Genomic DNA, 25,684 nt, shown 5'->3' on the forward strand with positions numbered 1-25,684 from the left:
ACGTCTGGCTCTGGCCGTGCGGCACGGCTGCCAGACATGTTGCTCTGAACGGCATGATAAAGGGGTTGGGGGGTTGGATAAGGGGCAGGAGCTGCTGGGGGGCAGTCAGGGGACAGGGAGCGGTTGGATGGGGCGGAGATCCTGGGGGGCGGTCAGGGGATGGGGAACGTGGGGGGGAGGAGGTTTGGATAAGGGAGTCTCACAGGGCAGGGGTGTGGATGGGGTTAGAGGATGGGGAACAGGAGTGATTGGATAGGTGTGGGTACTGACAGGGGTGTGTATAGGGGTTGGGGCATTCAGGGGACAGGGAGCAGGGGAGGTGGATAGGGGGTGGGATTCTGGGGGGGCGGTGGTCCCAGGAGAGTGTGCTTAGGGGACAAGGAGCAAGGGGGGGTTGAATAGGTCAGGGTTCTGAGGAGAGGAATCGGGGGGTGAGAAGTGGGAGGGGTCAGATAGGGGGAGGGGCCAGGCTGTTTGGGGAAGCACAGCCTTCACTACCAGGCCCTCTATACAGTTTTGCAACCCAAATGTGGCCCTGGGGTCAAAAAGTTTGCCCACCCCTGCTCTAAGGAGAAGTATTGAAGAAGTTTCTGGAACCTACACACCTCCTCCTCAGTCTTGATCAAGGGACTTGGACAAAAGTGTCCTCTCCCAGCAGTCTGTGTTGTCATTAGGCTTCAGGCAAACACAAGGGGAGAAGCTGATGGACCAAACAGGACATGAGAGGTGGGGGTTTTGGTCACAAAGTCTTTTCATTTGTCTCATAGACTCATAGACTAAGTTCAGAAGGGACCATTATGATCATCTAGTCTGACCTCCTGCACAACGCAGGCCACAGAATCTCATCCACTCACTCCCGTAACAAACCCCTAACCTATGTCTGAGTTATTGAAGTCCTCAAATCGTGGTTTAAAGACCTCAAGATGCAGAGAATCCTCCAGCAAGTGACCCATGCCCCATGCTGAACAGGAAGGCGGAAAACCTACAGGGCCTCTGCCAATCTGAGCATGTGGGCAAGACTCACCGGCCAGCACCCAGGAAAGAATCTGAGTTACTAAAGAGAATTCTTTCCTGGGTGCTGGCTGGTGAGTCTTGCCCAAATGCTCAGGGTTTAGCTGACCGCCATATTTGGGGTCGGGAAGGAATTTTCCTCTAGGGCAGATGGGCAGAGGCCCTGGAGGTTTTTCGCCTTCCTCTGCAGCATGGGGCACGGGTCACTTGCTGAAGGATTCTCTGCACCTTGAAGTCTTTAAACCACGATTTGAGGACTTCAATAACTCAGACATAGGTTAGGGGTTTGTTACAGGAGTGGGTGGATGAGATTCTGTGGCCTGCGTTATGCTTCACTGACATTCTTTACCTGATTAGGCACAGACATTCTATCGCCAGTATCACCTATTAGACCGGTATCTACACTACCCTTCCTCTTTATGTCCATTCTCATACCCTCCGCTGTATCCTTTCTTACTTCGTTTTCTTCCCTCTCAATGTTAAATTCCGGCGTGGAGATTACCTGGACATCTCCCAACCATCTCCCCCAAATTAAAGCTCTCTTAATCAGTTGTGCCATCCTCCATCCTAGAAGTCTATTTCCCTTCTTACTCTGGTGAAGTCCATCCCGAGAGAACAGTCCTCTGTCCATGAATGCCTCTCAGTGGCCATACATCCCAAAGCCCTCCTTATAGCACCACTGTCTGAGCCATCTGTTGACCGCCATAATCTTGTCACACCTTTGTCACCCTTCTCTAAGAACAGGCAGAATCCCACTGAAGATCACTTGAGCCTCGATTTCCTTAAGCGTCTTCCCCAGCCTAGTATAGTCCCCCTTGATACGTTCCAGCGAGAATCTAGGCATATCATTTGTTCCCACATGGAGGACAATCAGCAGATTCTTTCCCGCTCCCGTTAGGATCCTCTTGAGCCTCAGGTCCACATCCCGTATCTTAGCACCTGGCAGACAGCACACCCTTCTGTTCTCCGGATCAGCTCTAGTTACAGGTCTGTCTATTCTTCTCAGTAAGGAGTCCCCAATCACGTAGACCTGCCTTTTCCTGGCGATGGTGCAATTCTCTGGTCTATCTCCCGTTCCCTCTGGCGGCAAGTCCTCACAATTCCTATTGTTCCTTGCAATCCTCTGCGACCCATCCCGTATCCTCCTGGGGCTCATATTTGGTGTTATCTCCATTGACTCTTCCCCTCTTCCTATAGGACTAGCTGTTCTTCAATTCTTCCTTGCCCTCTCACTTTCAGCGACCACTTGTTGTGCCTCTTCATTTTTCAACTCTGAAAACCTGTTCCTGAGCTCTATTTCTCCTTCACTAGCCTGTCTTTCCCTCTGCCTGGTTCTCTTAGTCACATGCTTCCACTGTCCACTTTCCACATCCAACAGTCTCCCCTCAAGAGTTTTTTGGTCCTGCTTCCATCTGCAAGTCTGAGCTTTTCCCTTCAGCCTCCTCATGTCTTTGCTCCATTATCTGCTCGAACCCCTTTCTAAACTCAACCAGAGTTTCCACCTGCATCTCCAATCCTCGGATCTTTTCTTCCATCAGCTCTATAAGCGGCACTTCATGCAGATGAAACTCTTTTCAGGTACCCCCTCCAGGATCATGTACATGCTGCAGCTTCCACATCCAGTCATCATCATTGTGTTTTCCACTGCTGCCGCTGTATCTGTCATAGCCTTCCCACCTAAAACCTGTTAGTCTGGGAAACACAAAGCGAACCAAAACACCACCACCCGCAGCAAAACAAACCCCCAACGGGCACTAGAACACTGGCAGAACTCCACCCACTCCCTTCACTAGCCTGTCAATTCCTCTGCCTAGCTCTCTTAGTCTTCCCCACAAACACCCCTTGCAAACTCCCACTGAAACTCCCCTGTTTACAGCTCTGTTTGCTGACTCCTGTGCCGCTGCAGCTTGTCTGGTGATCATCAAGTCATTTATTAGTTTTGAAAATATTTCATATTTGATTATCTAAATTCTCATCAGCTACAGAGTTAAGGATTTTTAAGTTATTCATACCTTAAGAGTATCAATGCCAAATGGAAAGGTATTTTTCTGGAGTAATATTCAATTTGTTTCTTCTCATAGCTGCTTTTTTTTTTTGTTTTTTGTTTTTTTTACCATGCCCATGAAATTACCCAGGCAATACCAGACTAATTACATCACTGAGGATAGCAGAAAAGCATTAAGAGATACAATTCTGTAGATTAACAACATTAGAAAAACAACAGGTTGTCAATTCACCGAATTACTGGTGTGAATCCTTAGCTTTTGAATGAACTCCTTTTAAGTGCCTAAGGAAGCCCTGTAATTGATAGCATTAAGAAATGAACTGCAGACATGCCTATGGACTGCTTCAAAGCACAAATTCATGTTTACTTTATATCAGAAATATGTTTCCTGAAAAAAAATGTTGCTCTCATCATGCTATAGCCTTCCGGTTATTATAAAGACAAATTTTTCTAGTTTCCTTTTATTCACATGGGAACCATAATGACATTTTCTTTGAAAGTAAAATCTTAAAAATTGACTTGTATCCCTCACAGCAAAGCAGATCTGCTTAACTTCTGCATAAGAATACTACACTGTCATTAAGGATAACAAAAGTTAAGCTCTCTAGTAGACAAGGATGCCATCCCTGACTTCATTATTAAAAAAATACCCCAAAAACCTGTCACTTCACTGAACTATTTTAGAATTAAAAGACAACCCCTTTCCTTAGGATAAATATTTCTACAGAACAGTTGTCAGCCTTGTTCATTGTCATTTAACAAACACTCTCAACACATAAGACCCTGACCATGGTACAGCCAAAATCATGCCAGTTATATCTATGAATATGGTTGCTAACATAATTTCAGTGTCTAGTACTGGAAATAATTTTTTCTGAGAACTGTGTTAAAGGAGCTTTGCTACAGACTACACTGATTTAGTCTGTTGGCTTGGCTATATAACATAGATATAACATTTCTCAAAGAAAAAAACCCTGTCCTAATTTATCATGGAAACAATGTTATGTCCTGGCTACGCTATGGTTAAACACGCTTGTTAATTGCATAGTTCTAAGTATTTGAGGTGTTAAGTACACTTAATGTGTTGTACTAATATATATTTGCCCATCTTCAGACTCACTGTATTTGATTACAAAAAAATAAGTTGCTCCACAACACTATATATATAGCTTGTGTGTGAGACAGAATTATACATTTTTTGCATCAACCCATCATCTTCATTTTATTGTGCACATGCACAGTCAGAGATTATGTTAAAAGAATATTAAGATTGTGAAGTCAAGCACTCAGCCAGCCCCAAGTCCCCCCCCCGCCCCCCAAAAACAACCCCTGGTCCAATCTGTCTCTCTCCCTTCCCCAACTCCAGTCATTTCCCCCATTTGTCTGCCCCCCTCACTGGCTTCTTATCCCAGTCTCTTTGCCCAGCTAGTCCCAGTTCTTCCCATGCGCCACAGCTTCTCATCAGATTTGCTTTTCCCCCTACCCACCTCACTGATTCCCAATTATAGTCTTCTTGCCTAATAAGTCCAAGTTCCCTGAGCTCCTCCTTCAATCTCAGTCTCACTCTCCACACCAACTGCTTCTCAGTTCCCCCTAGCCATCTTGCCCAACCAGTTCCTGTGTCCCAGTCCCAACCCCTCAGGTCCCAGTCGCAGTTTTTCCTCCTCTTCTGTCTTGCAGCCTCCACTCTCAGTCTTCCTCCTCCTCAACCACTGTGGCCCCCTTCTCTCAATCTACTCCTTCCTCTTCTCTCACCCTGGTCTGGCTCTTGGCTCCCTGTATCTGAGTCAGGCACTTTCTTCCATGCTGCCTGGGCACCAGCTGAAGGGATTGGGATGGGGATATTGAGAACACAAGGGAGATAAGTCTCTCTGTTCTCTCTCAGTTCTGGTGTCCAGTCCCACCCCAGCCCACAGCAGCTAAGAGCTGAAAGCTCAGGGAAAGTCCTGCTGAGCCCCTGTACCGTAGGAATGGACATGTGTGGTTGCTGTGTGGAGATGGTGCATGCACAGTCCACATACACAGTACCTGAGAGATCCTGGAGCATGCTCAGTGTGAATGGAATTTTCCAAGATTTTAGCCATGCAGGTCTAAAGGCTCTACTTAGCATGTGCAAACAGATTTTTCAAAGGCTTCTTGGAACATCTGGGCAGATTTCCACAGGAACAGCAAAAAGTACATACCTGACACAAACGTTACCCCTCTGCCAAATTTCAAATCCCTTCTCTGAAGTACAGAAATCTAGAACTTCTCAATAGCAATTATAAAATATTTTTAACATTTTTATTCCCCCCCAACATATTCTCTAAAATGGCTGAACTGTTTTGGCTGAAACTTTCCAAAACTTTGAAGCCAGAGACAGACACCTGGCATGGAAAGTTTCAGCTGAAATGGTTTACATTTGGCAATGTTGTAAACAGTTGAAAACAGAGTCTTATACAGGGAAGAGTTGGGTAATCTTAATATATATACCTCCCTCCTTCAAGAGTCTGATCCTGCAAGTTGCTGAGCATCACCTGCAAGTCAATGGGAGTTGAGGCCATTTAGCAATTGACAGAAGACATCCAGCATATTGTAGAATCTGACTCCACCTGTATAAAGATGTTCCATATTTTTAAAGTTTCCAGTTGTGTGCACATCTCCCCAGCTCAATACGTCTGATCAAATGCTGATGACTTTTGCTATAGAAAGGTTGCAGTAACTTTTTAATCTACAATTTGCGAAATAAGTTATATGTACATTGTTACAATGAATCCCAAAAACAGATACCTATTATAGGCGGAGATGGTACGCATTATGATACAGTCTTTAACATGATCATATACTATTTCTTCCATCGGCCCCTCCCTGCCTCATTCAGTGCACAGGATGAATTGTGGTCACCGACTGAGCAACTATTCAATATTTCATTTTATTCTCATTGTCCAGTGTGTGCCCCATACCTTATTTACAGCACACTATTCAAAACCTTAAATGCATGCAACATTATTAATTTCCTCATGGGCTTTTCTAAGGTACTCATCACTATAGTATCTGAATGCCTAACAAACACTCATGAATTTATTTTCACAACACCCCATGAGGTGAGGTAGTTGTGTTATTCCCATTTTACAGATGGCACAGAAAGATTAAGGTTAAGACTGTCCAGTAATTTTGGATGCCTAATTTGAGACACCTAGGACCATATTTTTCAGAGTACTTAGCATGATATAGCAATTAATATGTTCAAAGCACAGCTCCCATTGACTTCAGTTTCAGCTGTGAATGCTCAGGACTTCTGCAGATCAGACTGCAGGGTCTTCAGTTGGATACCCAGAAAAAATAAGGTACTATACACACAATTAATCACAACTTGTGGAAAGTCTAGTTCAATTGCCTTGCCCAGGTGCTTGGGCTCCAGTCCGAGCCCTAGAACCCTCCCACCTCACAAAGTTCCAAAGCTTGGGCTCCAGCTCAAGCCTGAAAGTCTACACAGCAATGAAACAGTGCCAGAGACCTAGCTATGCAAGCCTGAGTTTCCTGGCACAGGCCAGCCCCAGGCTTTTCTTTGCCTACTTGGTCTCATTTGTGGTGCCTAGTGCCACAGTGGCCCCCAGCATCCAAGAGAAGAAATTGCAAGGAAAAATTTGCTCAGCCCCTGCAGGCCTGGGATGGAACATGCCAGGTAATTTTGTGCACACAGCACATTTGCACTCTGATCAGCTTATAAGAGCTGTATGGAGATCAGGCATACTCAATGCAGATGGAGCCTTCAGAATGTTTAGCTGCAGAACTTTTAACAAATCTTTATAGAACATGTACTGAGATTTTCAGACGGTTATTAACTTGACCAAATTTGAGCAGATTTTAACAAGGACAGCAAAAGGCACATCTCTGACTCTTGAACAACTCCCTCCTCAAATGCTGAGTCCCTGCACCACAGCATGGAGGTGCTAGAACTTCTCAGTGAAAGCACTGTAAAAAAATTCTAATATAGGCAAAAACAAACAAACAAAAAATACTCTCCTTGCTTCAGAAATGGGCAAACCGTTTTAGCTGAAACTTTCCAAAACAGATATAGCTAAAGCAGACACCTGGCAAGGAAAGTTTCAGCCTAATGGCTAAAATTAGGCAATGTTACAGGCAACTGAAAACTGAGCCTTATAATGGGAAGCATTAGGCAATCTTTACTACTGATGTACCTATCAGCTCTGCCTATAATATCAGTTAGTATCAGTAGGCAGTAATGTACAATTCACCCCAACTTTTCTCCTTCTAGAAGCAACCTAATATTTATGATACTTAGATGAACAATATTTTAGATTTTCAATATTATCTATGAACATTTCTGAGTTAAGAGTTAACCAATCACAGGGTATGAGAGGTATTATAGTCATACCTACTATGTAGTTTGTGCAACAGGCTTAAGATTAAATGAAGTCAACACAATAAGGAGAGAACCAATTCAGCACAATTCTCAAATGAAATGTGATTTTGGGTATAAAATATTCTAAGGTAATATATAGAGGATCTGAGGAGATTCTGATCTCTGAGCAATGATTTTAATCAGCACAGTGCACAGTTCCAGTGAATTGTGCTGATTAGTCTATCTGGCATTCTGCCAAATAGTCTGATTTCTCATGCAGTTTTTATAAGAAAATTAACCATCCAGGACACAAAGGGGAGAAAAATATCCTCCATTACAGTAGTCAATGCAGCTCCACAACTCTATAACAAGGGACACCACGAACAAAATATAACCAAATTATGTCTCCAAAACTTCAAATTGAAATACTGCCATAGTGCCATGGAGATCTGACTACTGATTTCATAAACTTACATTTTATAGAACTGAAGTGCTCAGATTAGCTCCCTTATTTGTCTCAGTACTACATGCATTGTCCTTTCTTACAAATTTCTTGTCTTCAGAGACGCATGTTATATGCATTTGTATTAAAAGTAAAGTGTTCTGCGGTAAAGAGGCAGAATTAGATAAACTATTAGGTTCTCCTATACAGCTGTCTTTCCAGAAAAGATTTCGAGCCAACACTGTATGAACAAGTTATTACTTTTTTATAGGAACAATATATAAAATGGACAAAATATCTACATATACACTGCTGTTATATACAAAATCACTTCTAAACCTCATCTATTTCCAAAACACCTGATTATGTTTTGTTTGAGAATTATACCAAAACCTAAATATAAAGTAGCTATTTCCATTAGCTGCACCTTACTTTATATCTGCAGCACAGTCTGAAGCAAATTGTTCAGATCATTATTATCATTATATTATTTTTGGCAAAATGCTTATAATGAGGTACCAGGGTTACCAGCATTTAAAGCTGGTAAGGAAATCCTTCAGGGTCCGCACTACTACATTCGGGGGCGGGGGGGGGGGGGTTGTGGGAAAAGTCTTATGGGACAGGGACTGAGCAAGAGGAAGGGTCCTGGAAGCATTTTGGGACTTTGAGGGAGAAAATCCCAGCTGCTGTCCTTGTTTAGGGCCCAAGATAAGAATAGTAAGTGTATGGAAGCCTGGAAATCCCCTCAGCAGGGCTGATTCAGCTGGTGCTGTGCATACCCATACAGTCTCTCTCTTGCACCATACCGAAGGAGCAGGTTAAGCTAGCAGTTTTAGGTTTAACTTATTTGGGCCTGCCATAAGATAGACTTTGAAGCAGAGTCAGACTTTCTGATGAGGGGCCCTGCCATCTTCAGAAAAAACACGAGAAGAGAAGTCCCTGATAGGGGAAGTTTGTGGGGTTTTTTTTGTTTTTGATTGGTCAGCAACAGTAATATTTCAAAAGCTACCTATTAGGTAGTCCACACTTAGGATCTTTGACAGTTAATAAGGTATGTGCAGATATGTTTATGTAAAAGGATTTTCTAAATTCCAGTTTTATACTTTACACTGATAACAGCAATAATCAAGAGGCACCAGAGCAATTATGAAGCACAAGAGAGCCTACATCGAATAAAAGCAAATTACTTACCTGTAATTTCCTCTTTCAGAAGGCATATTATAATATAGCCACACTCTTAGCCAAGTGTTCTCAAACTGGGGGTTAAGACCCCTCAGGGGGTCGCAAGCTGTCAGCCTCCATCCCAAACCCCGCTGCACCTCCAGCATTTATAATAGTGTTAAATATTTTTAAGTGTTTTTAATATATAAGGGAGGTTGCACTCAGAGGCTTGCTGTGTGAAAGGTGTCACCAGTACAAAAGTTTGAGACTGCTTTCTATGTCCCATATGTGAATAGCAGAAATTCCCTTAGCTATAGAATTTGATGGTAGCCAAACATATACTCTCTCAGCAAATAATATGTTCTCCACTGCTTGGTTAAGGGGGAGGAGGGGAACCCTTGGTGAACAGTAGCAGTAATTTTTTATTTATTTATTTTTGAGGAAGAGGTAGAAGGTTTTAAGAAACATATTCCACCAACTCTTTGGGGAAGTGGATGAGAGAGAATCAATTAACCCAATAACTTCAGGAGAACAAGAATTATACATAACCTTTTTCTGAAGGGAGATGTTATAACAGACTCATTCTTAGCAATTAAAAAGTTCTATGAAGTCCAATCACTACTCAGAGGATATTAAAAAGGGGAAAAGTAAATGAAGGTTTCACACAGTCAACTTGTGTGAAGGTACCATTTTAAATAGAAGCATAGTTTTACTTAGATGGCCGTAGCCTTTAAAAGACATTTAATGGGATGCCACCCTTGATACACACAGTGGTGGTGTATCAACCCACCTAGTATGTGTCCACAATACCACTGTGGACACATTATTGGATGCTGAATTCAGAATCAGAGAAATTTGGAAATCCACTTTTTATTTAACTATTTTGGACTGACTCCCTTCCAGTGTATCTCAGATATAGGTTGCCATTTTGACACCATGAAAGTTTGTGTGACCCACTACAGTGAGACAAGGGAATCTACCAAGGTGATATGAAGGAAATGCATCAGTTGGGTTCTATAAACATGGGGATGCACCCAAAAGCAAGTTGCACCTTTTGGAAAACTGCACCTCTGCCAACACATGCCCTCATCTGCAAGATCCCACAATGATCAATTCTATTTCTGGTCCTCTTCAATATCTCCATACAGCTACTAGGGGGCGTAGGGTAAGAGGACACATACTCAAGTTCCAGCAGCATGAATGCCAACCTGGATATTTCCATTACATGCATCTGAGGAAGTGGGTATTCACCCACGAAAGCTCATGCTCCAAAACGTCTGTTAGTCTATAAGGTGCCACAGGATTCTTTGCTGCTTTTACAGATCCAGACTAACACAGCTACCCTCTGATACCCAACTGCTCTAGTTATCCTTCATGATATATGACTATATCACTACCGCCAAGATGGCTCAGTGCTTGGACAAGATCAACCTAGGGATGCAGAACATCTGACTGAATCTGAACCCAAGCAAGACAAAGGTGATGATGTGGGCAAAGGAAATCCAGGTGGAGAAGTTGGCTGCCACTGTGCAGTCTCCGTTGTTTGCAGGTACCCACCCACCAATTGGTCAATTCAGTCTGCAGTTTAAATAGGTTCCTGAATTAATTTACTGACATTTAAGCTCTCACATAGCAGCATCTACAAGTAACATTTTCTACCACCTCTGGTTGACTAGGCTAACTTAGTTTCATCTTGTGGATGATTACATGGCCTCAATTATACATGCCTTCCTTACCTCCTGGATGGACTAAAATGCAATATACCTGAGCACAAAGCCATCAGCCCTGAGGAATCACCAACTCCACACCAAATTCACAATGTAGCTGCACATCTCCTCAGCAATGCAGGCTACCATGAGCACATCAGATCTGTCCTCTGCTCTCTACATTGACTTCCAGTAAAATTTTGACTCAAATTCAAGGTCTTGGTCCTTAGTCTGGGCCACAGATATCTAAAAGATTGCCTAACAGTCTGGGATGAAGACCCTGGTCAACAACTCTGATCCTCAGCCACATTCAAACTTTCTACCACAAAAGTAAAGCTAGTTTCAGCAGGAAACAGCCGTCTCAATGTTTGGTCCCAAACTATGGAATGAGTCCCACAGGAACTAAGAGTTACCACCTACCTTATCAACTTCCATTCAAAGTGGTACAAGAACCTATCTACAATGGAATTTATCTGTTTCAATGGCTATGCTGAAACTACTAACTGTGGAAAATCTTTCCAGCTAAATGCCAATCTTGTCAAGAATTATCTGTCCTGAACTACTGCAAAAGAAAAGGGGACTTTAAGATCTAGTGGTTTAGTTGGACAGCAACCAAGTGAAAATGTCTCATAGCATGATGAGACTTCTGTCGATGTAGGTATGGTGAAACCTCCTGTGAAATCTAAAACTTCTTACATTCTTGTAGGTAGAAATATGGTTTTGAGCCCAAACCCTCAATATCTGGACTCTTATACACTCCCCGAATCCCAGGTGAGCAAGCAGGTACTTGGATAGTCAGTATGGACTCAGATGACTATGGCACCTTAGAGGTGATGCTGTCACGTCCTTCAAATTCTTTCAAAGATAAGAAGCCTGTGATGCATCCAAGGCCCAGAAAAGGGGAAAGCATAGGTTATGATTATATCAAGGTACAACATGACTTCTTTACACCTCACTTTAACACAGGTGTCATCAACTGAAAAATTGGAATCTCCCCAATTACACTTTTTTTTTTAGCGTGGAAGCTCAACTGCAGGAAAACTCGGTTCACATTGCAAATCTGGAGTACTGCATGCTCAAGTCTCAGAGATTGGCTGAAATGAGAACATTGATGCCTAATGCCTTTGCAATACTAATTTAAACCACCATTGGTTTCTTGTCAGGCCAATGTTTCTCCTTAATGAACATTGATTTGTCAAAGGAGGGAAACTGACACAAAAACCTTTGCCAAATCTTCCTCACGATACACGAGAGGTTGCCATGGGGACCTACTGGCCTTTCTTCTTAGTGTGCTTTTGATACATTGATGGAGGTTGTCCTGGCAACCACTGTCAACAGCTCTATGGTATTTCTGCCCGGTGTAGGGACACATTAGTGGAGGGACTCATCTGTGGCGGTCTTCGTGCAGTGTTTCACTTCAGTGCAAGGATGTAACTAAGCCAAATATATTGCCTGTTCTCCACCTCACCATTCCAAAATTGACTACTGTCCTACATAGATAGTTGGAAGTATTCCATCAGTACTTTTGCAAGGACTGTGAAAGCTTGATGAAGCTGGATGTTAGTTCTTTGACATAAGACTTTCACTTGGCACAAGGCTGTCTGCAAGGACACTCTTAAATGTTTTGTTATACTGATCAGAATTCTAGCTGATAGTCCAGTTGCCTCAAAGCCGTCAGCTATTATAGTTTCTTGCCACTATGGTAAGCAGTGGGTGCCTTATAAAGCTCTGTCATCTCTGGTGCTTATTAATTCCAGGATTTTGTTGCATAAAGCTCCAGAATCAAGAAGCTTGTCAGCCACACATCACAGGAAAAACAATTAAGGCCAAGATTTTCAGAAGTGATGTGATTTTGAATGCCCAACTTGAAAAACCTCAAAAAAACCCCTGGTTTTTAGAAAAATGCTGAGCAACAATCCTCTGAAAGTCAACTCCCTTGAAAGTATCAAGCAGGGGAGCCAGTTAAGGCACTACTATTGTCTCTTCTGAAAACCCTGGCTTAAGCGGCTTGAGGAATGGTAAATTCAGAACTAACATTTATAACTAATGCATCAGAGAACATCTCCACCATCAATGGTTAAAAACAAGAAACAAAGGGCTGTCGGTTCCACAAACGTGGAAAGAACATACTACCTGGTAGTGGTACCTGAGTGTTTAGCTTCCCTAACAGTTTATGGAACCAATTCCTCCCAATCTTTGGTCAAAGATAGCTCAGGTCTGCTGACCCTCACAGAACGCTGCAAGGCATACTAATTTGGGACTTTGAGGAGTAAGGGGAACTAAAACTCCGGTGGGTAGTTGTGTTGAAGGTAGAGTTTTTTGGGGAGTGAGGAAGGGAATGTTAATGGGTTAGATACTGATTTTCATTTGTTTGTTAATTCAAAGGCATCTAGAGTTTATCTACACTAGAAATGGTACAGCAGCAAAGCTGCAGCGCTGCAGCATAAACACTAAAATGACAGAAAGGGTTTGTCCATTGCCAGTGTTCCCTCTAAGCGGCAAACCTGTGTGGCCATACAACAGTCCATCAAGTGCTGCACACTTGATTATTAGTTGCGCACATCCTCAGCAATGATGATGTTCAGGTGCCCTTCCCCTACAGCCGTGCTGCTCCTGCCCTCTGCGTTGGAACTCCTCGCCAGTTGCTCCTGGGAGCCTCCTGTCTGCTGTGCAGAGTGGGGAGGGAGAAGGAAGGGGCACTGATGTCAGGGTGTCCCCCTCCTCCCCCCATGTACCCTATCTCCGCAAAGCGGTGGAGATAAGGGGAGAAGAGAGCCAGGGAGTGAGACAGAGCTGCTGGCAGCTGCTGCTTTGGGTATGTCTGCACTACGGGATTATTCCGATTTTACATAAACCGGTTTTGTAAAACAGATTGTATAAAGTCGAGTGCACGCAGCCACACTAAGCACATTAATTCGGTGGTGTGCGTCCATGTACCAAGGCTAGCGTCGATTTCTGGAGCGTTGCACTGTGGGTAGCTATCCCGTAGCTATCTCATAGTTACTGCAGTTTCCCCCGCCCATTGGAATTCTGGGTTGAGATCCCAATGCATGATGGTGCAAAAACAGTGTCGCAGGTGATTCTGGGTAAATGTCGTCACTCACTCCTTCCTCCGTGAAAGCAACGGCAGACAATCATTTCGCGCCCTTTTTCCCTGGATTGCCCTGGCAGATGCCATAGCATGGCAACCATGGAGCCCGTTTTGCCTTTTGTCACTGTCAACGTATGTGTACTGGATGCTGCTGACAGATGCGGTACTGCAGTGCTACACAGCAGCATTCATTTGCCTTTGCAAGGCAGCAGAGATGCACCGTCTGCCATTGTAAATTGGCGATGAGATGACAGTTACCAATCATTTTGTACAGTTTGCAATTGGAAATTGGTGATGACGGTTATCAATCATTTTGTACCACCTGCTGCTGTCATGGGTGCTCCTGGCTGGCCTCGCTGAGGTCGGCCGGGGGCACTTGGACAAAAATAGGAATGACTCCCCAGGTCATTCCCTTATGTTTTGTCTAAAAATAGAGTCAGTCCTGCCTACAATATGGGGCAAGTCTACTAGAGAACCAGAGAGAAGAGCTGCTCCAGGTTAGAGCCCCAGAGATCCCGCAGAAATGATGAGCTGCATGCCATTCTAGGGAGTGCCCCTGCAACAACCCCACCCATTGCTTCCCTCCTCCCCCAACCCTCCTGGGCTACCGTTGCAATGTCCCCCCCATTTGCGTGATGAAGTAATAAAGAAAGCAGGAATAAGAAACACTGACTTATTTTAGTGAGATAAAATGAGGGGGAGGCAGCCTCCAGCTGCTATGATAGTCCAGGCAGGACATTAAACGGTGGAGGGGGAGAGGAGCGCAGCCTCCCGCTGCTACGATAGTCCAGGGAGTACAGAATCTTTTCTTTAGACACGAAAGGGGGGGGGGCGAGCTGATGGAGCTCTGGCTCCAACTGCTATGATGAGGACGGTTACCAGCCGTTCTGTACCATCTGCCAGGAATGACCGGAAGTCATTCCCATTTTTACCCAGGCGCCCCCAGCCGACCTCACCGAGGCCAGCCAGGAGCACTCATGGGATGATGACGGTTTTCCACCATTTTGTACTGTCTGCCATCAGGAAAGGAAGGGGAGGGGATGCTGCTGTTTAGTGCCACAGCACCGCGTGTCCAGCAGCATCTTTTCTTTCACAGGGGGGAGGGGGAGTAAATTGACGAGATATACCCTGAACCACCCCGGACAATGTTTTTGACCCTACAGGCATTGGGAGCTCAGCCAGGAATGCAAATACTTTTTGGAGACTGCAGGGACTGTGGGATAGCTGGAGTCCTCAGTACTCCCTCCCTCCCTCCCTGAGAGTCCATTTGATTCTTTGGCTTTCCATTACCCTTGTCACACAGCACTGTGCTGTGGACTCTGTATCATAGCCTGGAGATTTTTTCAAATGCTTTGGCATTTCGTCTTCTGTAATGGAGCTCTGATAGAACAGATTTGTCTCCCCATACAGCGATCAGATCCAGTATCTCCCGTATGGTCCACGCTGGAGCTCTTTTTGGATTTGAGACTGCATGGCCATCCGTGCTGATCAGAGCTCCACGCTGGGCAAACAGGAAATGAAATTTAAAAGTTCGGGGGGCTTTTCCTGTCTACCTGAGTGGTCACAATGGTGCACTGTGGGATACCGCCCGGAGGCCAATACCATCGATTTGTGGCCACACTAACCCTAATCTAACATGACAATACCGATTTCAGTGCTACTCCTCTCGTTGGGGAGGAGTACAGAAACCGGTTTAAAGAGCCCTTTATATCGATATAAAGGGCCTCGTTGTGTGGACGGGTGCAGGGTTAAATAGGTTTAACACTGCTGAATTCGGTTTAAACGCGTAGTGTAGACCAGGCCTAAGTCTTAACAAGCTTTCAGCCTGGTGAGTGTCGCTCTGCTTAAAGTGATAGCGCAGTCTCTCACACACATACACACTCACTCACTCTCTCTCTCTCACACACACAGTCTGACTCTCTCTCTCTCTCTCTCACAGAGCCTCTTTTACACTAACCTCCCAACAAAAACTTGTATTATTGTTTTTGTTGTTACTTCTTGGTACTTCCTGCAATGCGCATATATGCTCTATAATTTTATTTGTTCAAAGTGCTGTTTTGTTTTTTTTGACTGGTCTGTGCATTTCATAATTTTATTTCTCTCTTATGCTTAAATTTAATTCTTTGAGTAGTGAGTTCTAAAATGCCTACCCTGTCCTGGCTGGAGTAATTATCCCTATGATAACTTCTTAAAAATATATATTATATCTAAGGTTTTAATTTCTACCGGTGGCGCACATCCACACATTATCTCAATATTGGTGCACATACAAAAATTCATTCCGCACATGGATGAAAAAAAGAGGAAACATTATCCATCGCTGTAGTAAATCCACCTCTCTGAGAAGAATCCTTCTATCAACCTAGAGGTGTCTATACCAGGGCTTAGGTTGGCTTAATTACATTCTCATAGACTCATAGGTCAGAAGAGACCAATATGATCATCTAGTCTGACCTCCTGCACAAGGCATGCCACAGAACCCTACCCATCCACTTTTATACAACTCCTAATCCAGGACTGAGTTATTGAAATCCTCAAAACTGGTTTGAAGACCTCAAACTGCAGGGAATCCACCAGCAAGCGACCCATGCCCCACGCTGCAGAGGAAGGAGAAAAACCTCCAGGGCCCCTGCCAATCCGCCCTGGAGGAAAATTCCTTCCCGACCCCAAATATGGCGATCAGCTAAACCCTGAGCATGTGGGCAAGACTCACCAGCCAGCACCAAGAAGGAATTCTCTGCAGTAACTCAGTTCCCATCCCATCCAACATCTCCCCGCAGACCACTGAGCAGACTTATCTGATGATAATCCAAGATCAATTGCCCAAATTAAACTATCCTGTCATAACATCCCCTCCATATATTTATCCAGCTTAGTCTTGAAGCCAGATAAGTCTTTTGCCCCCACTACTTCCCTCGGAAGGCTGTTCCAAAACTTCACTCCCCTAATCGTTAGAAACCTTCGTCTAATTTCAAGTCTAAACTTCCTAATATCCAGTTTGTACCCATTCGTCCTCGTGCCTACATTAGTACTAAACTTAAATAATTCCTCTCCCTCCCTAACATTAACCCCCCTGATATATTTATATAGAGCAAGCATATCCCCCCGCAGCCTTCTTTTGGCCAGGCTAAACAAGCCAAGCTCTTTGAGTCTCCTTTCATAAGGCAGGTTTTCCATTCCTCGGATCATCCTAGTAGCCCGTCTCTGGACCTGTTCCAGTTTGAATTCATCCTTCTTGAACATGGGACACCAGAACTGCACACAATATTCCAGATGGGGTCTCACCAGCACCTTATATAACGGTACTAACACCTCCTTATCCTTGCTGGAAATACCTCGCCTAATGCATCCTAAAATCGCATTTGCTTTTTTAACAGCCGTATCACATTGGCGGCTCATAGTCATCCTGCTATCGACCAATATCCCAAGGTCCTTCTCCTCCTCCGTCGCTTCCAACTGATGCGTCCCCAAGGTATATCTAAAATTCTTATTATTAATCCCTAAGTGCATGACCTTGCACTTTTCACTACTGTATTTCATCCTATTACTCTTACTCCAGTTTACAAGGTGGTCCAGATCTTCCTGAATAGTATCCCTGTCCTTCTCCGTGTTAGCAATACCCCCCAACTTTGTGTCATCCGCAAACTTTATTAGCACATTCCCACTCTTTGTGCCAAGGTCAGTAATAAAAAGGTTAAATAAGATCGGTCCCAAAACCGATCCTTGAGGGACTCCACTAGTAACCTCCTTCCAGCCTGACAGTTCACCCTTCAATACGACCTGCTGGAGTCTCCCCTTTAACCAGTTCCTTATCTACCTTACAAGTTTCATATTCATCCCCATCTTTTCCAATTTAACTAACAGTTCCTCATGTGGAACTGTGTCAAACGCCTTACTGAAATCGAGGTAAATTAGATCTACCGCATTTCCTTTATCTAAGCAATCCGTCACCTTCTCAAAGAAGGAGATCAAATTGGTTTGGCACGATCTACCTTTAGTAAATCCATGTTGCAATTCGTCCCAATTACCATTGACCTCTATGTCCTTGACTACTTTCTCCCTTAAAGTTTTTTCCAAGACCTTACATACTACAGATGTCAAGCTAACAGGCCTATAATTACCCGGATCACTTTTATTCCCTTTCTTAAAAATAGGGACTACGTTAGCAATCCTCCAGTCGTACGGCACAACCCCCGAGTTTATCGATTGCTTAAAAATTCTCGCTAACGGGCTTGCAATTTCACGCGCCAGTTCCTTTAATATCCTCGGATGGAGATTGTCCGGGCCCTCCGATTTTGTCCCATCAAGCTGTTCAAGTTTGGCCTCTACCTCAGTTGCGGTAATATCCACCTCCATATCCACATTCCCGTTTATCATCCCTCCATTATTGCTAAACTCCTCACTAGTCTTATTAAAAACTGAGGCAAAGTACTTATTTAGATATTGGGCCATGCCTAGGTTGTCCTTAACCTCCATTCCATCCTCAGTGTATAGTGGCCCCACTTCTTCTTTCTTTGTTTTCTTCTTATTTATGTGGCTGTAGAACCTTTTACTATTGGTTTTGATTCCCTTTGCAAGGTCCAGTTCAATGCAGCTTTTAGCCTTCCTCACTTTATCCCTACATGTTCTGACCTCACCAAGGTAGCTTCCCTTGCTAATCCCGCCTTTCTTCCACTCCCTGTAAGCTTCCTGCTTTCTCCTGATCCCCTCTCTGAGTTGCTTGCTCATCCAGCTTGGCCTACAACTCCTGCTCATGTTTTTTTTCCCCTTTCTTGGGATGCAGGCTTCCGACAATTTCCGCAGCTGCGACTTAAAGTAATTCCAGGCCTCCTCCGCATTTAAATCCGCAAATTCCTCCGTCCAATCCACTTCCCTAACTAATTTCCTTAACTCTTTAAAATTAGCCCTCGAGAAATCGAAAACCTTTATTCGAGATCTACATTTGTTTATCCTTCCATCTAGTTTGAACTGAATCAGCTCATGATCACTCGAACCAAGGTTATCCCCTACCACCATTTCTTCTACGAGGTCCTCACTGCTCACGAAAACCAAATCTAAAATGGCATCCCCTCTCGTAGGTACTTCAACTACTTGATGAAGAAATCCATCTGCTATCACATCCAGAAAAATCAGACTCCTATTATTCTTGCAAGCACTCGTCGTCCAGTCTATATCCGGGAAGTTGAAGTCTCCCATAATCACACATTTCCCCTTTGTGTTTACTTCATTAAAGACATTAAAGAGGTCTCTATCCATATCCAAATCAGATCCCGGCGGTCTATAGCACACCCCAAGCACTATCTCAGGGGAAGCTCTAGTTGCTTTTTTACCCAGTGTGATTTTTGCCCAGACAGACTCTGTCTTATCCATTCCATCGCTTCTTATTTCATTACAGTTAATCTCATCGTTGATGTACAAGGCTACTCCACCACCTTTGCCTTTCTTCCTGCCCTGAGCGACGTAGTTAAGCTGACCTAACTTTGTAGTGTAGACCAGCTCTAAGAGTCTTAGGCTCCCTTTTGTATATTTTTATGAATGGAAATGAGCAGAGATTTATCACAATATTTATATTTAGAGAAAGTATCTTTATATGTTCCGCACTTGCTACACAGTAAGCAGAAAACCTACTGCAAATAAGAAAGTCCCGTGTCTAATTTCTACGTGAGATCTTTTTGCACACTGCAAAGTAGACCAATGAAGAATAAATCAGAACTAGAAAATAAATATATTTCTTACAAGTAGAGCCTACCTATAGTACAGATCTGCGGATATCCGCATCCACAGCCCATGTCTGTGGATCACAGATTGGATGCAGACACAAATTTTGTATCTGTGCAGGGCTTGACTTACAAGACATTTTATTTTTAAAAAATAGTTTAATATGCTGACAAATTAATCCAACATTTCACATCTATGCTTAAAGAATTAATTCAGAGACAGGAATCTAGGAAATATCCACATATAATTCATGGACCTAGTTAATGTTCACAAATATATATCTGCATGGCTGCAAAATGTTTGATTTGTACATGCAGTTGCACATACACCTCTACCCCGATATAACATGACTCAATATAACGCGGGTTCGCATATAATATGGTAAAGCTCTAGCAGCGTGTTAAGGGTGTCGGACCAGGTCGGGGCTGAGGGGTTTAATAAGGGGCAGACGGTCTCGGGGTGGTCAGGGGCTCCCCCCCCCCCCAGTGTCTGGGGGTCAGGAGCTGTGGGAGGGCACTTTTGGGGGCCCTGCAGTCCCAAGAGTGGCCCGGGAGATTAGCGGGGGGCCGAGAGCAGCCTGCTCTGCTTCCCTTGTCCCGGCCCCAGCCGTGTCGCTCGGGGGAGGGGGTTTGGAGGAAGGGATCCCCCCCGCACTCACCAGCAGCGCCAGAAACGGAGCAGCCTGGCCCCAGCGTGCTCCACTCTGCCACTTCCCAGCCGCGACGCTCCGCTTCCTGCTGCCGGTGAGTGCGGAGGGAGTCCTTTCCCCAGCCTCCCCGCACTCACCAGCGGCAGGAAGTGGAGCGCTGCGGCTGGGAGCTAGCAGAGTGGAGCGGGCTGGGGCCACCTTGCTCCGCTTCCCGCCGCCAGTGAGTGAGGGGGGCATCCTTTCCCCAACTGCCCCGCACTCACCGGCGGTGGGAAGCGGAGCAGCCCAGCCCCAACCAGCTCCACTCCGCCGGCTCCCAGCCGTGGCGCTACACTTCCCGCTGCAGGTGAGTGCAGGACCTTTCCCCAGCCGCCCTCCAGTGACACGGCTGGGGCCGCGTCGCTCCACTTCCTGCCGCAGGTGAGTGCAGGAGGGCATCCTTTCCCCAACCTCCCCTACTTACCGGCAATGGGAAGCAGAGCGCCGCGGCTGGGAGGCAGCAGAGTGGAGCGGACTGGGGCCGGGCTGCTCTGCTTCCCGCTGCGGCCGGTGAGTGCCTGTCAGGGGGCAGAGAGGGGTGGATAGGGGTCAGAGCAGTCAGGGGACAGGGGGGTTGGGTAGGGGGTGAGGTCCTAGGGGTGATTAGGGAGGGGGATCTCTGGAGGGGGCAGTCAGGGAACAAGGAACGGGGGTTGGGGCCGAAAAGCATGTTTGATATAACGCGGTTTCCCGAGGACCGTTTTATATCGGGGTAGAGGTGTATAGAATATGAACCAACATCCATCTTGATCTATGATTTCTATATTTTGCCTGCATAATTACCACTTAATACTTGCACCTGCATATTTTGGAGACTGTTTTTGAAAATTTGCCCCATATGTCCAAGACAAAACCCTTGAAGAATTACATCTTAGTATCCTATATTTAACAGTCATCATAATTTAAAAACAGTATATGAATGTTTTCTTTCAACTTTCCCCCTTTCTTACACAAACTTTAAATATGTACTACTAGCCTCCTGTTTTTCCTCTCTCTCTCTCTCTCTCTCTCTCTCTCTCTCTCTCTCTCTCTCACACACACACACACACACATGCACTTCGATGTTTCTGGTACATAAGACCAGGAGTCACTGCTACTATTTTAAATTACCCTGTTTCTGATACCAAAGTAACAACTTAAAATTAATGTGGTAGATACCCACTCACTGCAGCTGAACTTTAGTGTAATAATCTTTTATAAAACATGTATAGAGACTTGATATTTATTATAAAATAGTCCTATTACAGCCTTACCATTGATTACTGGAGTATAAACAACAATCCCAACCAAGTTAGGATCAGAAACAGTTGTGTCCAGAATAAGGCCACCAATGCTGAAAAATATAAAGTACAACATTTAGAACAAAGCAGCTAGGTGCACCAATATTTCTTTTTCAAATTCTATCAATCAGTCTTTAAGTATTCAAAATTCTTAGTAACACTTGTTCAAAAAGTGACCTGAAAATGTTCTATGCTTGGTTGCTTTCTCACTGTCCCTTCTGCCCGCCTTTTTTAGGAAAGTTTGAGCATACAGTTCCACTGCTCCTGAGGAGATCATTAGTGAAAAACACAGTTTATCAATGCTCCTTTTAAAAACAGTTTTTGCACCTGAGAGGTTTGAAATAGGAAACTGATATTTGGAAGAGAGAGGTACTGATGTCAAAAAGGTGCCTTTCAATGTCCTTGTGAAAATCCTTTCAGATTTAGCAGATTTATAAATCATGGAGAATTATTATTTTAACATATACATTAGAATTACCAGCATTGTTTATTATTTGTATTATAGGACTGCCTAGAGGCAGCGATGGCGATCAGCACCATACAAACATAGCATAAGACAGCCCCTGCCCAGTCTGAGTACTTGTCCCTTTATTATCTGAATGCTCCAGTCACAGTCCACATGCTCCCAAAACAAGCTGCACCTCCTCAACTGTAAGCATAAAATACACATATCTCTAGTTACAAACAAGATATAGACAAAAACAAATCCTCTCCTCTGACCTGAGCACTATATCCCTGGCAAATTTTAACTTCCTGCAGAGCTGTCAAGCATTTGGCCCATAGGCCAGTCTTTCCTCCAGCCTTCAATTCCCTCCTCATAAACATCCAGCCCATAATTACTGCTGCTCCGCCTCTCTCCCACCATTTCTTTTTGTTCTGTTCAGCTCAGGCTTTGTCTTCACTGTTAATAAAGATGAGCTTTTTTACCTTGAGGTAATTAACGTGTAGAACTATCCCAAGGTAAGAGTACAGTGAAGACCTGGCGCTTAAATTTTACCCATCAGTTAAACAGCCCTATGCCCCTGCTAGCAGTTCACCTTGGCTGGGCCTACCCAAGATGCAATCACACCTTCAACCACAGTACAGACATACCCGAGAGCCTAAAAACACACAAACAACCCCAATCTTGCTGAATGTTACCACCTCTTCACCCTTGTCCAGGGGAATCCTTCTGAGACATTGTCTTTACTTACCCTTCACTAAGCCTTGGAGACTACTGTCATGCATACCAGTGGTTCTCAACCTGTAGTCCGCAGACCCTTGAGGGTCCTCAGATTATGTCCAAGATTTCCAAAGGAGTCCACTCAAAAATTTTTAGGGGTCCACAAATGAAAACAGGTTGAGAACCACTGATGTATGCCACCAAACTGCTGACAATCCCCATGGCAAGAAGACTGCTACTGACAAAACCCACAAAATTCAGTGCTGAAAAGGAGGCATAGTTCATCTCTCAAGGTACATACTGTATGCACCTGTGTTCACAGCACAGTCACAGATCTGCAAGCCGCTCCAACTAATCCTTCTACCATTCAGCACAGCTACACCTAACACAGTGAACGCAAGGGCATGCATGCAAATAACAGTTGGACCAAATCTGTGGAACACAACATAAACAATGGGCACAATTCCCTTAGTCCTTCCTCTTCTCTACTAATTGTGGCTTCATAGATTTTAAGGCCAAAAGGGACCATTAGATTATCTAATCCATTGAATTTCAGGTTTTGAGCCTAGTAACTTGTATTTGACTAAGGCAAACCTTCCAGAAAGGCATTCAATCTTGATTTAAAGATTTGGAAAAATCCACTGTTTCCTTTAGTAGTTTGTTAATCATAGACTCATAGAATATGAGGGTTGGAAGGGACTTCAGGAGGTCATCTAGTCCAACCCCCTGCTCAAATCAGGTCCAAATCCAGACAGATTTTTGACCCAGATCCCAAAATGGCCCCGTCAAGGACTGAACTCACAACCCTGGGTTTAGCAGGCTAATGCTCAAACCACTGTGCTATCCCTCCCCCTTACTGAACATTCTCAGTGGCTACTGCCAGCTCTAGGAGGTCAGAGCTAAGGATGCATACATTGCAGGGGTGAGGTGTATCTCAACTCTGAAAACCAGGATATACTGTACAGAGATTTAAGTTTAGCTACTCTCCACATTCTGGAAGGGCACAAGGCATCACTGGAAAATCTTAATTCTGCATTAATAAAGTTTGGCAGGGGGGTTAATAAGACAAGGACAACAGGTAGATTCAGACAGGGGAGCACAATGAAACAATTTAAAAAAATTACTTACCTGCTTATAAGCATAGCAGTTATAACAGGCTCCCACCCTGAATAGAGAACAGTTCTTGTAGCTGGATGTTTGGCAGCTATTACAATCCACATAGGAGTCAGAGCCAAGAAAAAGGCACCAACTAAAGGAGATATATAGTAATATGTCTCTAAAATAAAAAACAAAGATTGATTTAGCCTTTTTGGGGTTCCTACAAATTTTCCCCCAAGGAATTTAAACTTTAACATGGAATTCTGTTCTATATATTATCCATTTTTATACTGTCCTTGTCAGGACTTCTAATAGAGCATTAAGTGACATGATTAATATCACATACATTCCTTCTTTCATCCTTTGCCCAGGGGACAAATCACGTGTGCAGTATAGTGTTTTGTTTTGGGAGGTTTTTTGTTGTTTTTTTTAAGTGTAAACACTGCACTGTGTATCTATGTTACAGAAGATAAAGAAGACCTGGAAAACAGAACAAACTTTGTGATGCATATCTCAATTTTTTTAGAGAAGTAGAAATCAAGTTTTCATTTATTAATTCAACTGAGAACAAACAAACAAGAACACAGACTTCCTCGTCCCTCAACAACAGATTGTAAAGTAAGCTCTACAGAAAAAGCAAGCCTTAACTGATTAAAACATCGTGCTTAATATAATGCATATAAATCAGTCACGCTAGGTTTTAAACATCTAGGACAGTTCTGAGCAGAATACCAAAATGCCTACTTTTGTTTTTACTTTGAGTAGCTCATTTTTAAAAATACATATAACCAGCTTGCACAGTGTAATGCTTAAAAATACAACAGCAGCAATTTCATCAAAATTGCATCATAATTTACAGAAAAATAGCAGAGAACAAGGACTCCACAGTAAGGTAATATATTTATAAAGCAGAATTGCTTATATAAACTGTACTCTGTCTGCATAGAAAGAGTACAGTTTTTCTCCATAAATGAGTTTAGGACTCAGTCCTGCAGTTCTTCCCCACATGAGTTGTCCCACTGAGGCTATATTTCCTAATGCAGCAACAATAAAAATAATGGTATAAGTCACTTAATGGCAAATAAATGTAAATTTCACAGTAATGCCCCAATACTATTTTGCATATGCTTAATCTTATGAAAAATATAGCACTGTTATTTAGTATTAAACAATCGGCCGTATTTTGCCCACATGTACAGAATTTGGACAAAAAATGTATCCCTAACAAGTTTTTAATGAATGTCTGAAATTTTATGTAACTGCATGTAAAACATTGCAAAATAGAAGATTATCCCTTTATAGGTATGACTTCACCCAAGCACCATAAGTTATCAGTGTGACATCAAATCCCTGAACAGCAAGATTCTTATTGCAGAGCCTTTCAATTCAAGCAAATACTACTTTGGTGGCATTTAGAAAAAAAGCTGTTCTGAAAGAGTTTAAAAAATGAAGCTGCCATGGTAGTGTTTCAGGATGTGAGAGAAAAAGTGCCAAGTGCAAGCCTCACAGTTGACCTGGACCCTGAGACTCGCTGCTATGGTGGCTTTTTTTTTGTTTGTTTGTTTTTTGTAGTTTAGACATCCATAAGCATTCAGGCCATAACATAGGATCAAGGAAAAACTTTGTGGAGCAAATACCAACATAGCAGCACAGATAATAAGTAATTGCAAAGGTGGGAAAAAAATAGTTGTCACGAAAGAGTTAAGGACAAAAAACTAAAGAAAGTTTGATACTACATCATCTCAGAACAACAGCCAACAAAAACCCCATAATGATTCATCAATATCAAATAATGAAGATCCTCAGACATAGTGAAAAAATTAAACATTATGCAAGAAATATCCCAGAGCAGAGACATTAATAAATATGTTCTCAAGTTATATATGCCAGACAGGTTGTAATTTTGCCAGCCTTTGGGTTTTTTTGTGTCAATTGCTGTCTATTTGTCAGTTTCATGGATGAGTCTGCAGAAGTCCA

The 25,684-nt window shown here is 43.5% G+C and overlaps 1 protein-coding gene across 2 annotated transcripts in view; it reads right to left on the reverse strand.

The window, feature by feature from the left end:
- Positions 1 to 25,684, reverse strand: part of SLC41A2 (solute carrier family 41 member 2) — a 101,963-nt gene that overhangs the window by 23,185 nt on the left and 53,094 nt on the right. For both annotated transcript variants that reach the window (XM_030544745.1, XM_030544737.1), the window contains 2 exons: positions 23,738 to 23,885; positions 21,421 to 21,500 (listed from right to left, as the gene is read on the reverse strand). In XM_030544745.1, coding sequence (XP_030400605.1) covers positions 21,421 to 21,500; positions 23,738 to 23,885 — 228 coding nt within the window. The remainder of the gene's footprint in view (positions 1 to 21,420; positions 21,501 to 23,737; positions 23,886 to 25,684) is intronic.

Source organism: Gopherus evgoodei, chromosome 1 (assembly GCF_007399415.2).
Source record: "Gopherus evgoodei ecotype Sinaloan lineage chromosome 1, rGopEvg1_v1.p, whole genome shotgun sequence".
Lineage (NCBI taxonomy): Eukaryota > Metazoa > Chordata > Testudines > Testudinidae > Gopherus > Gopherus evgoodei.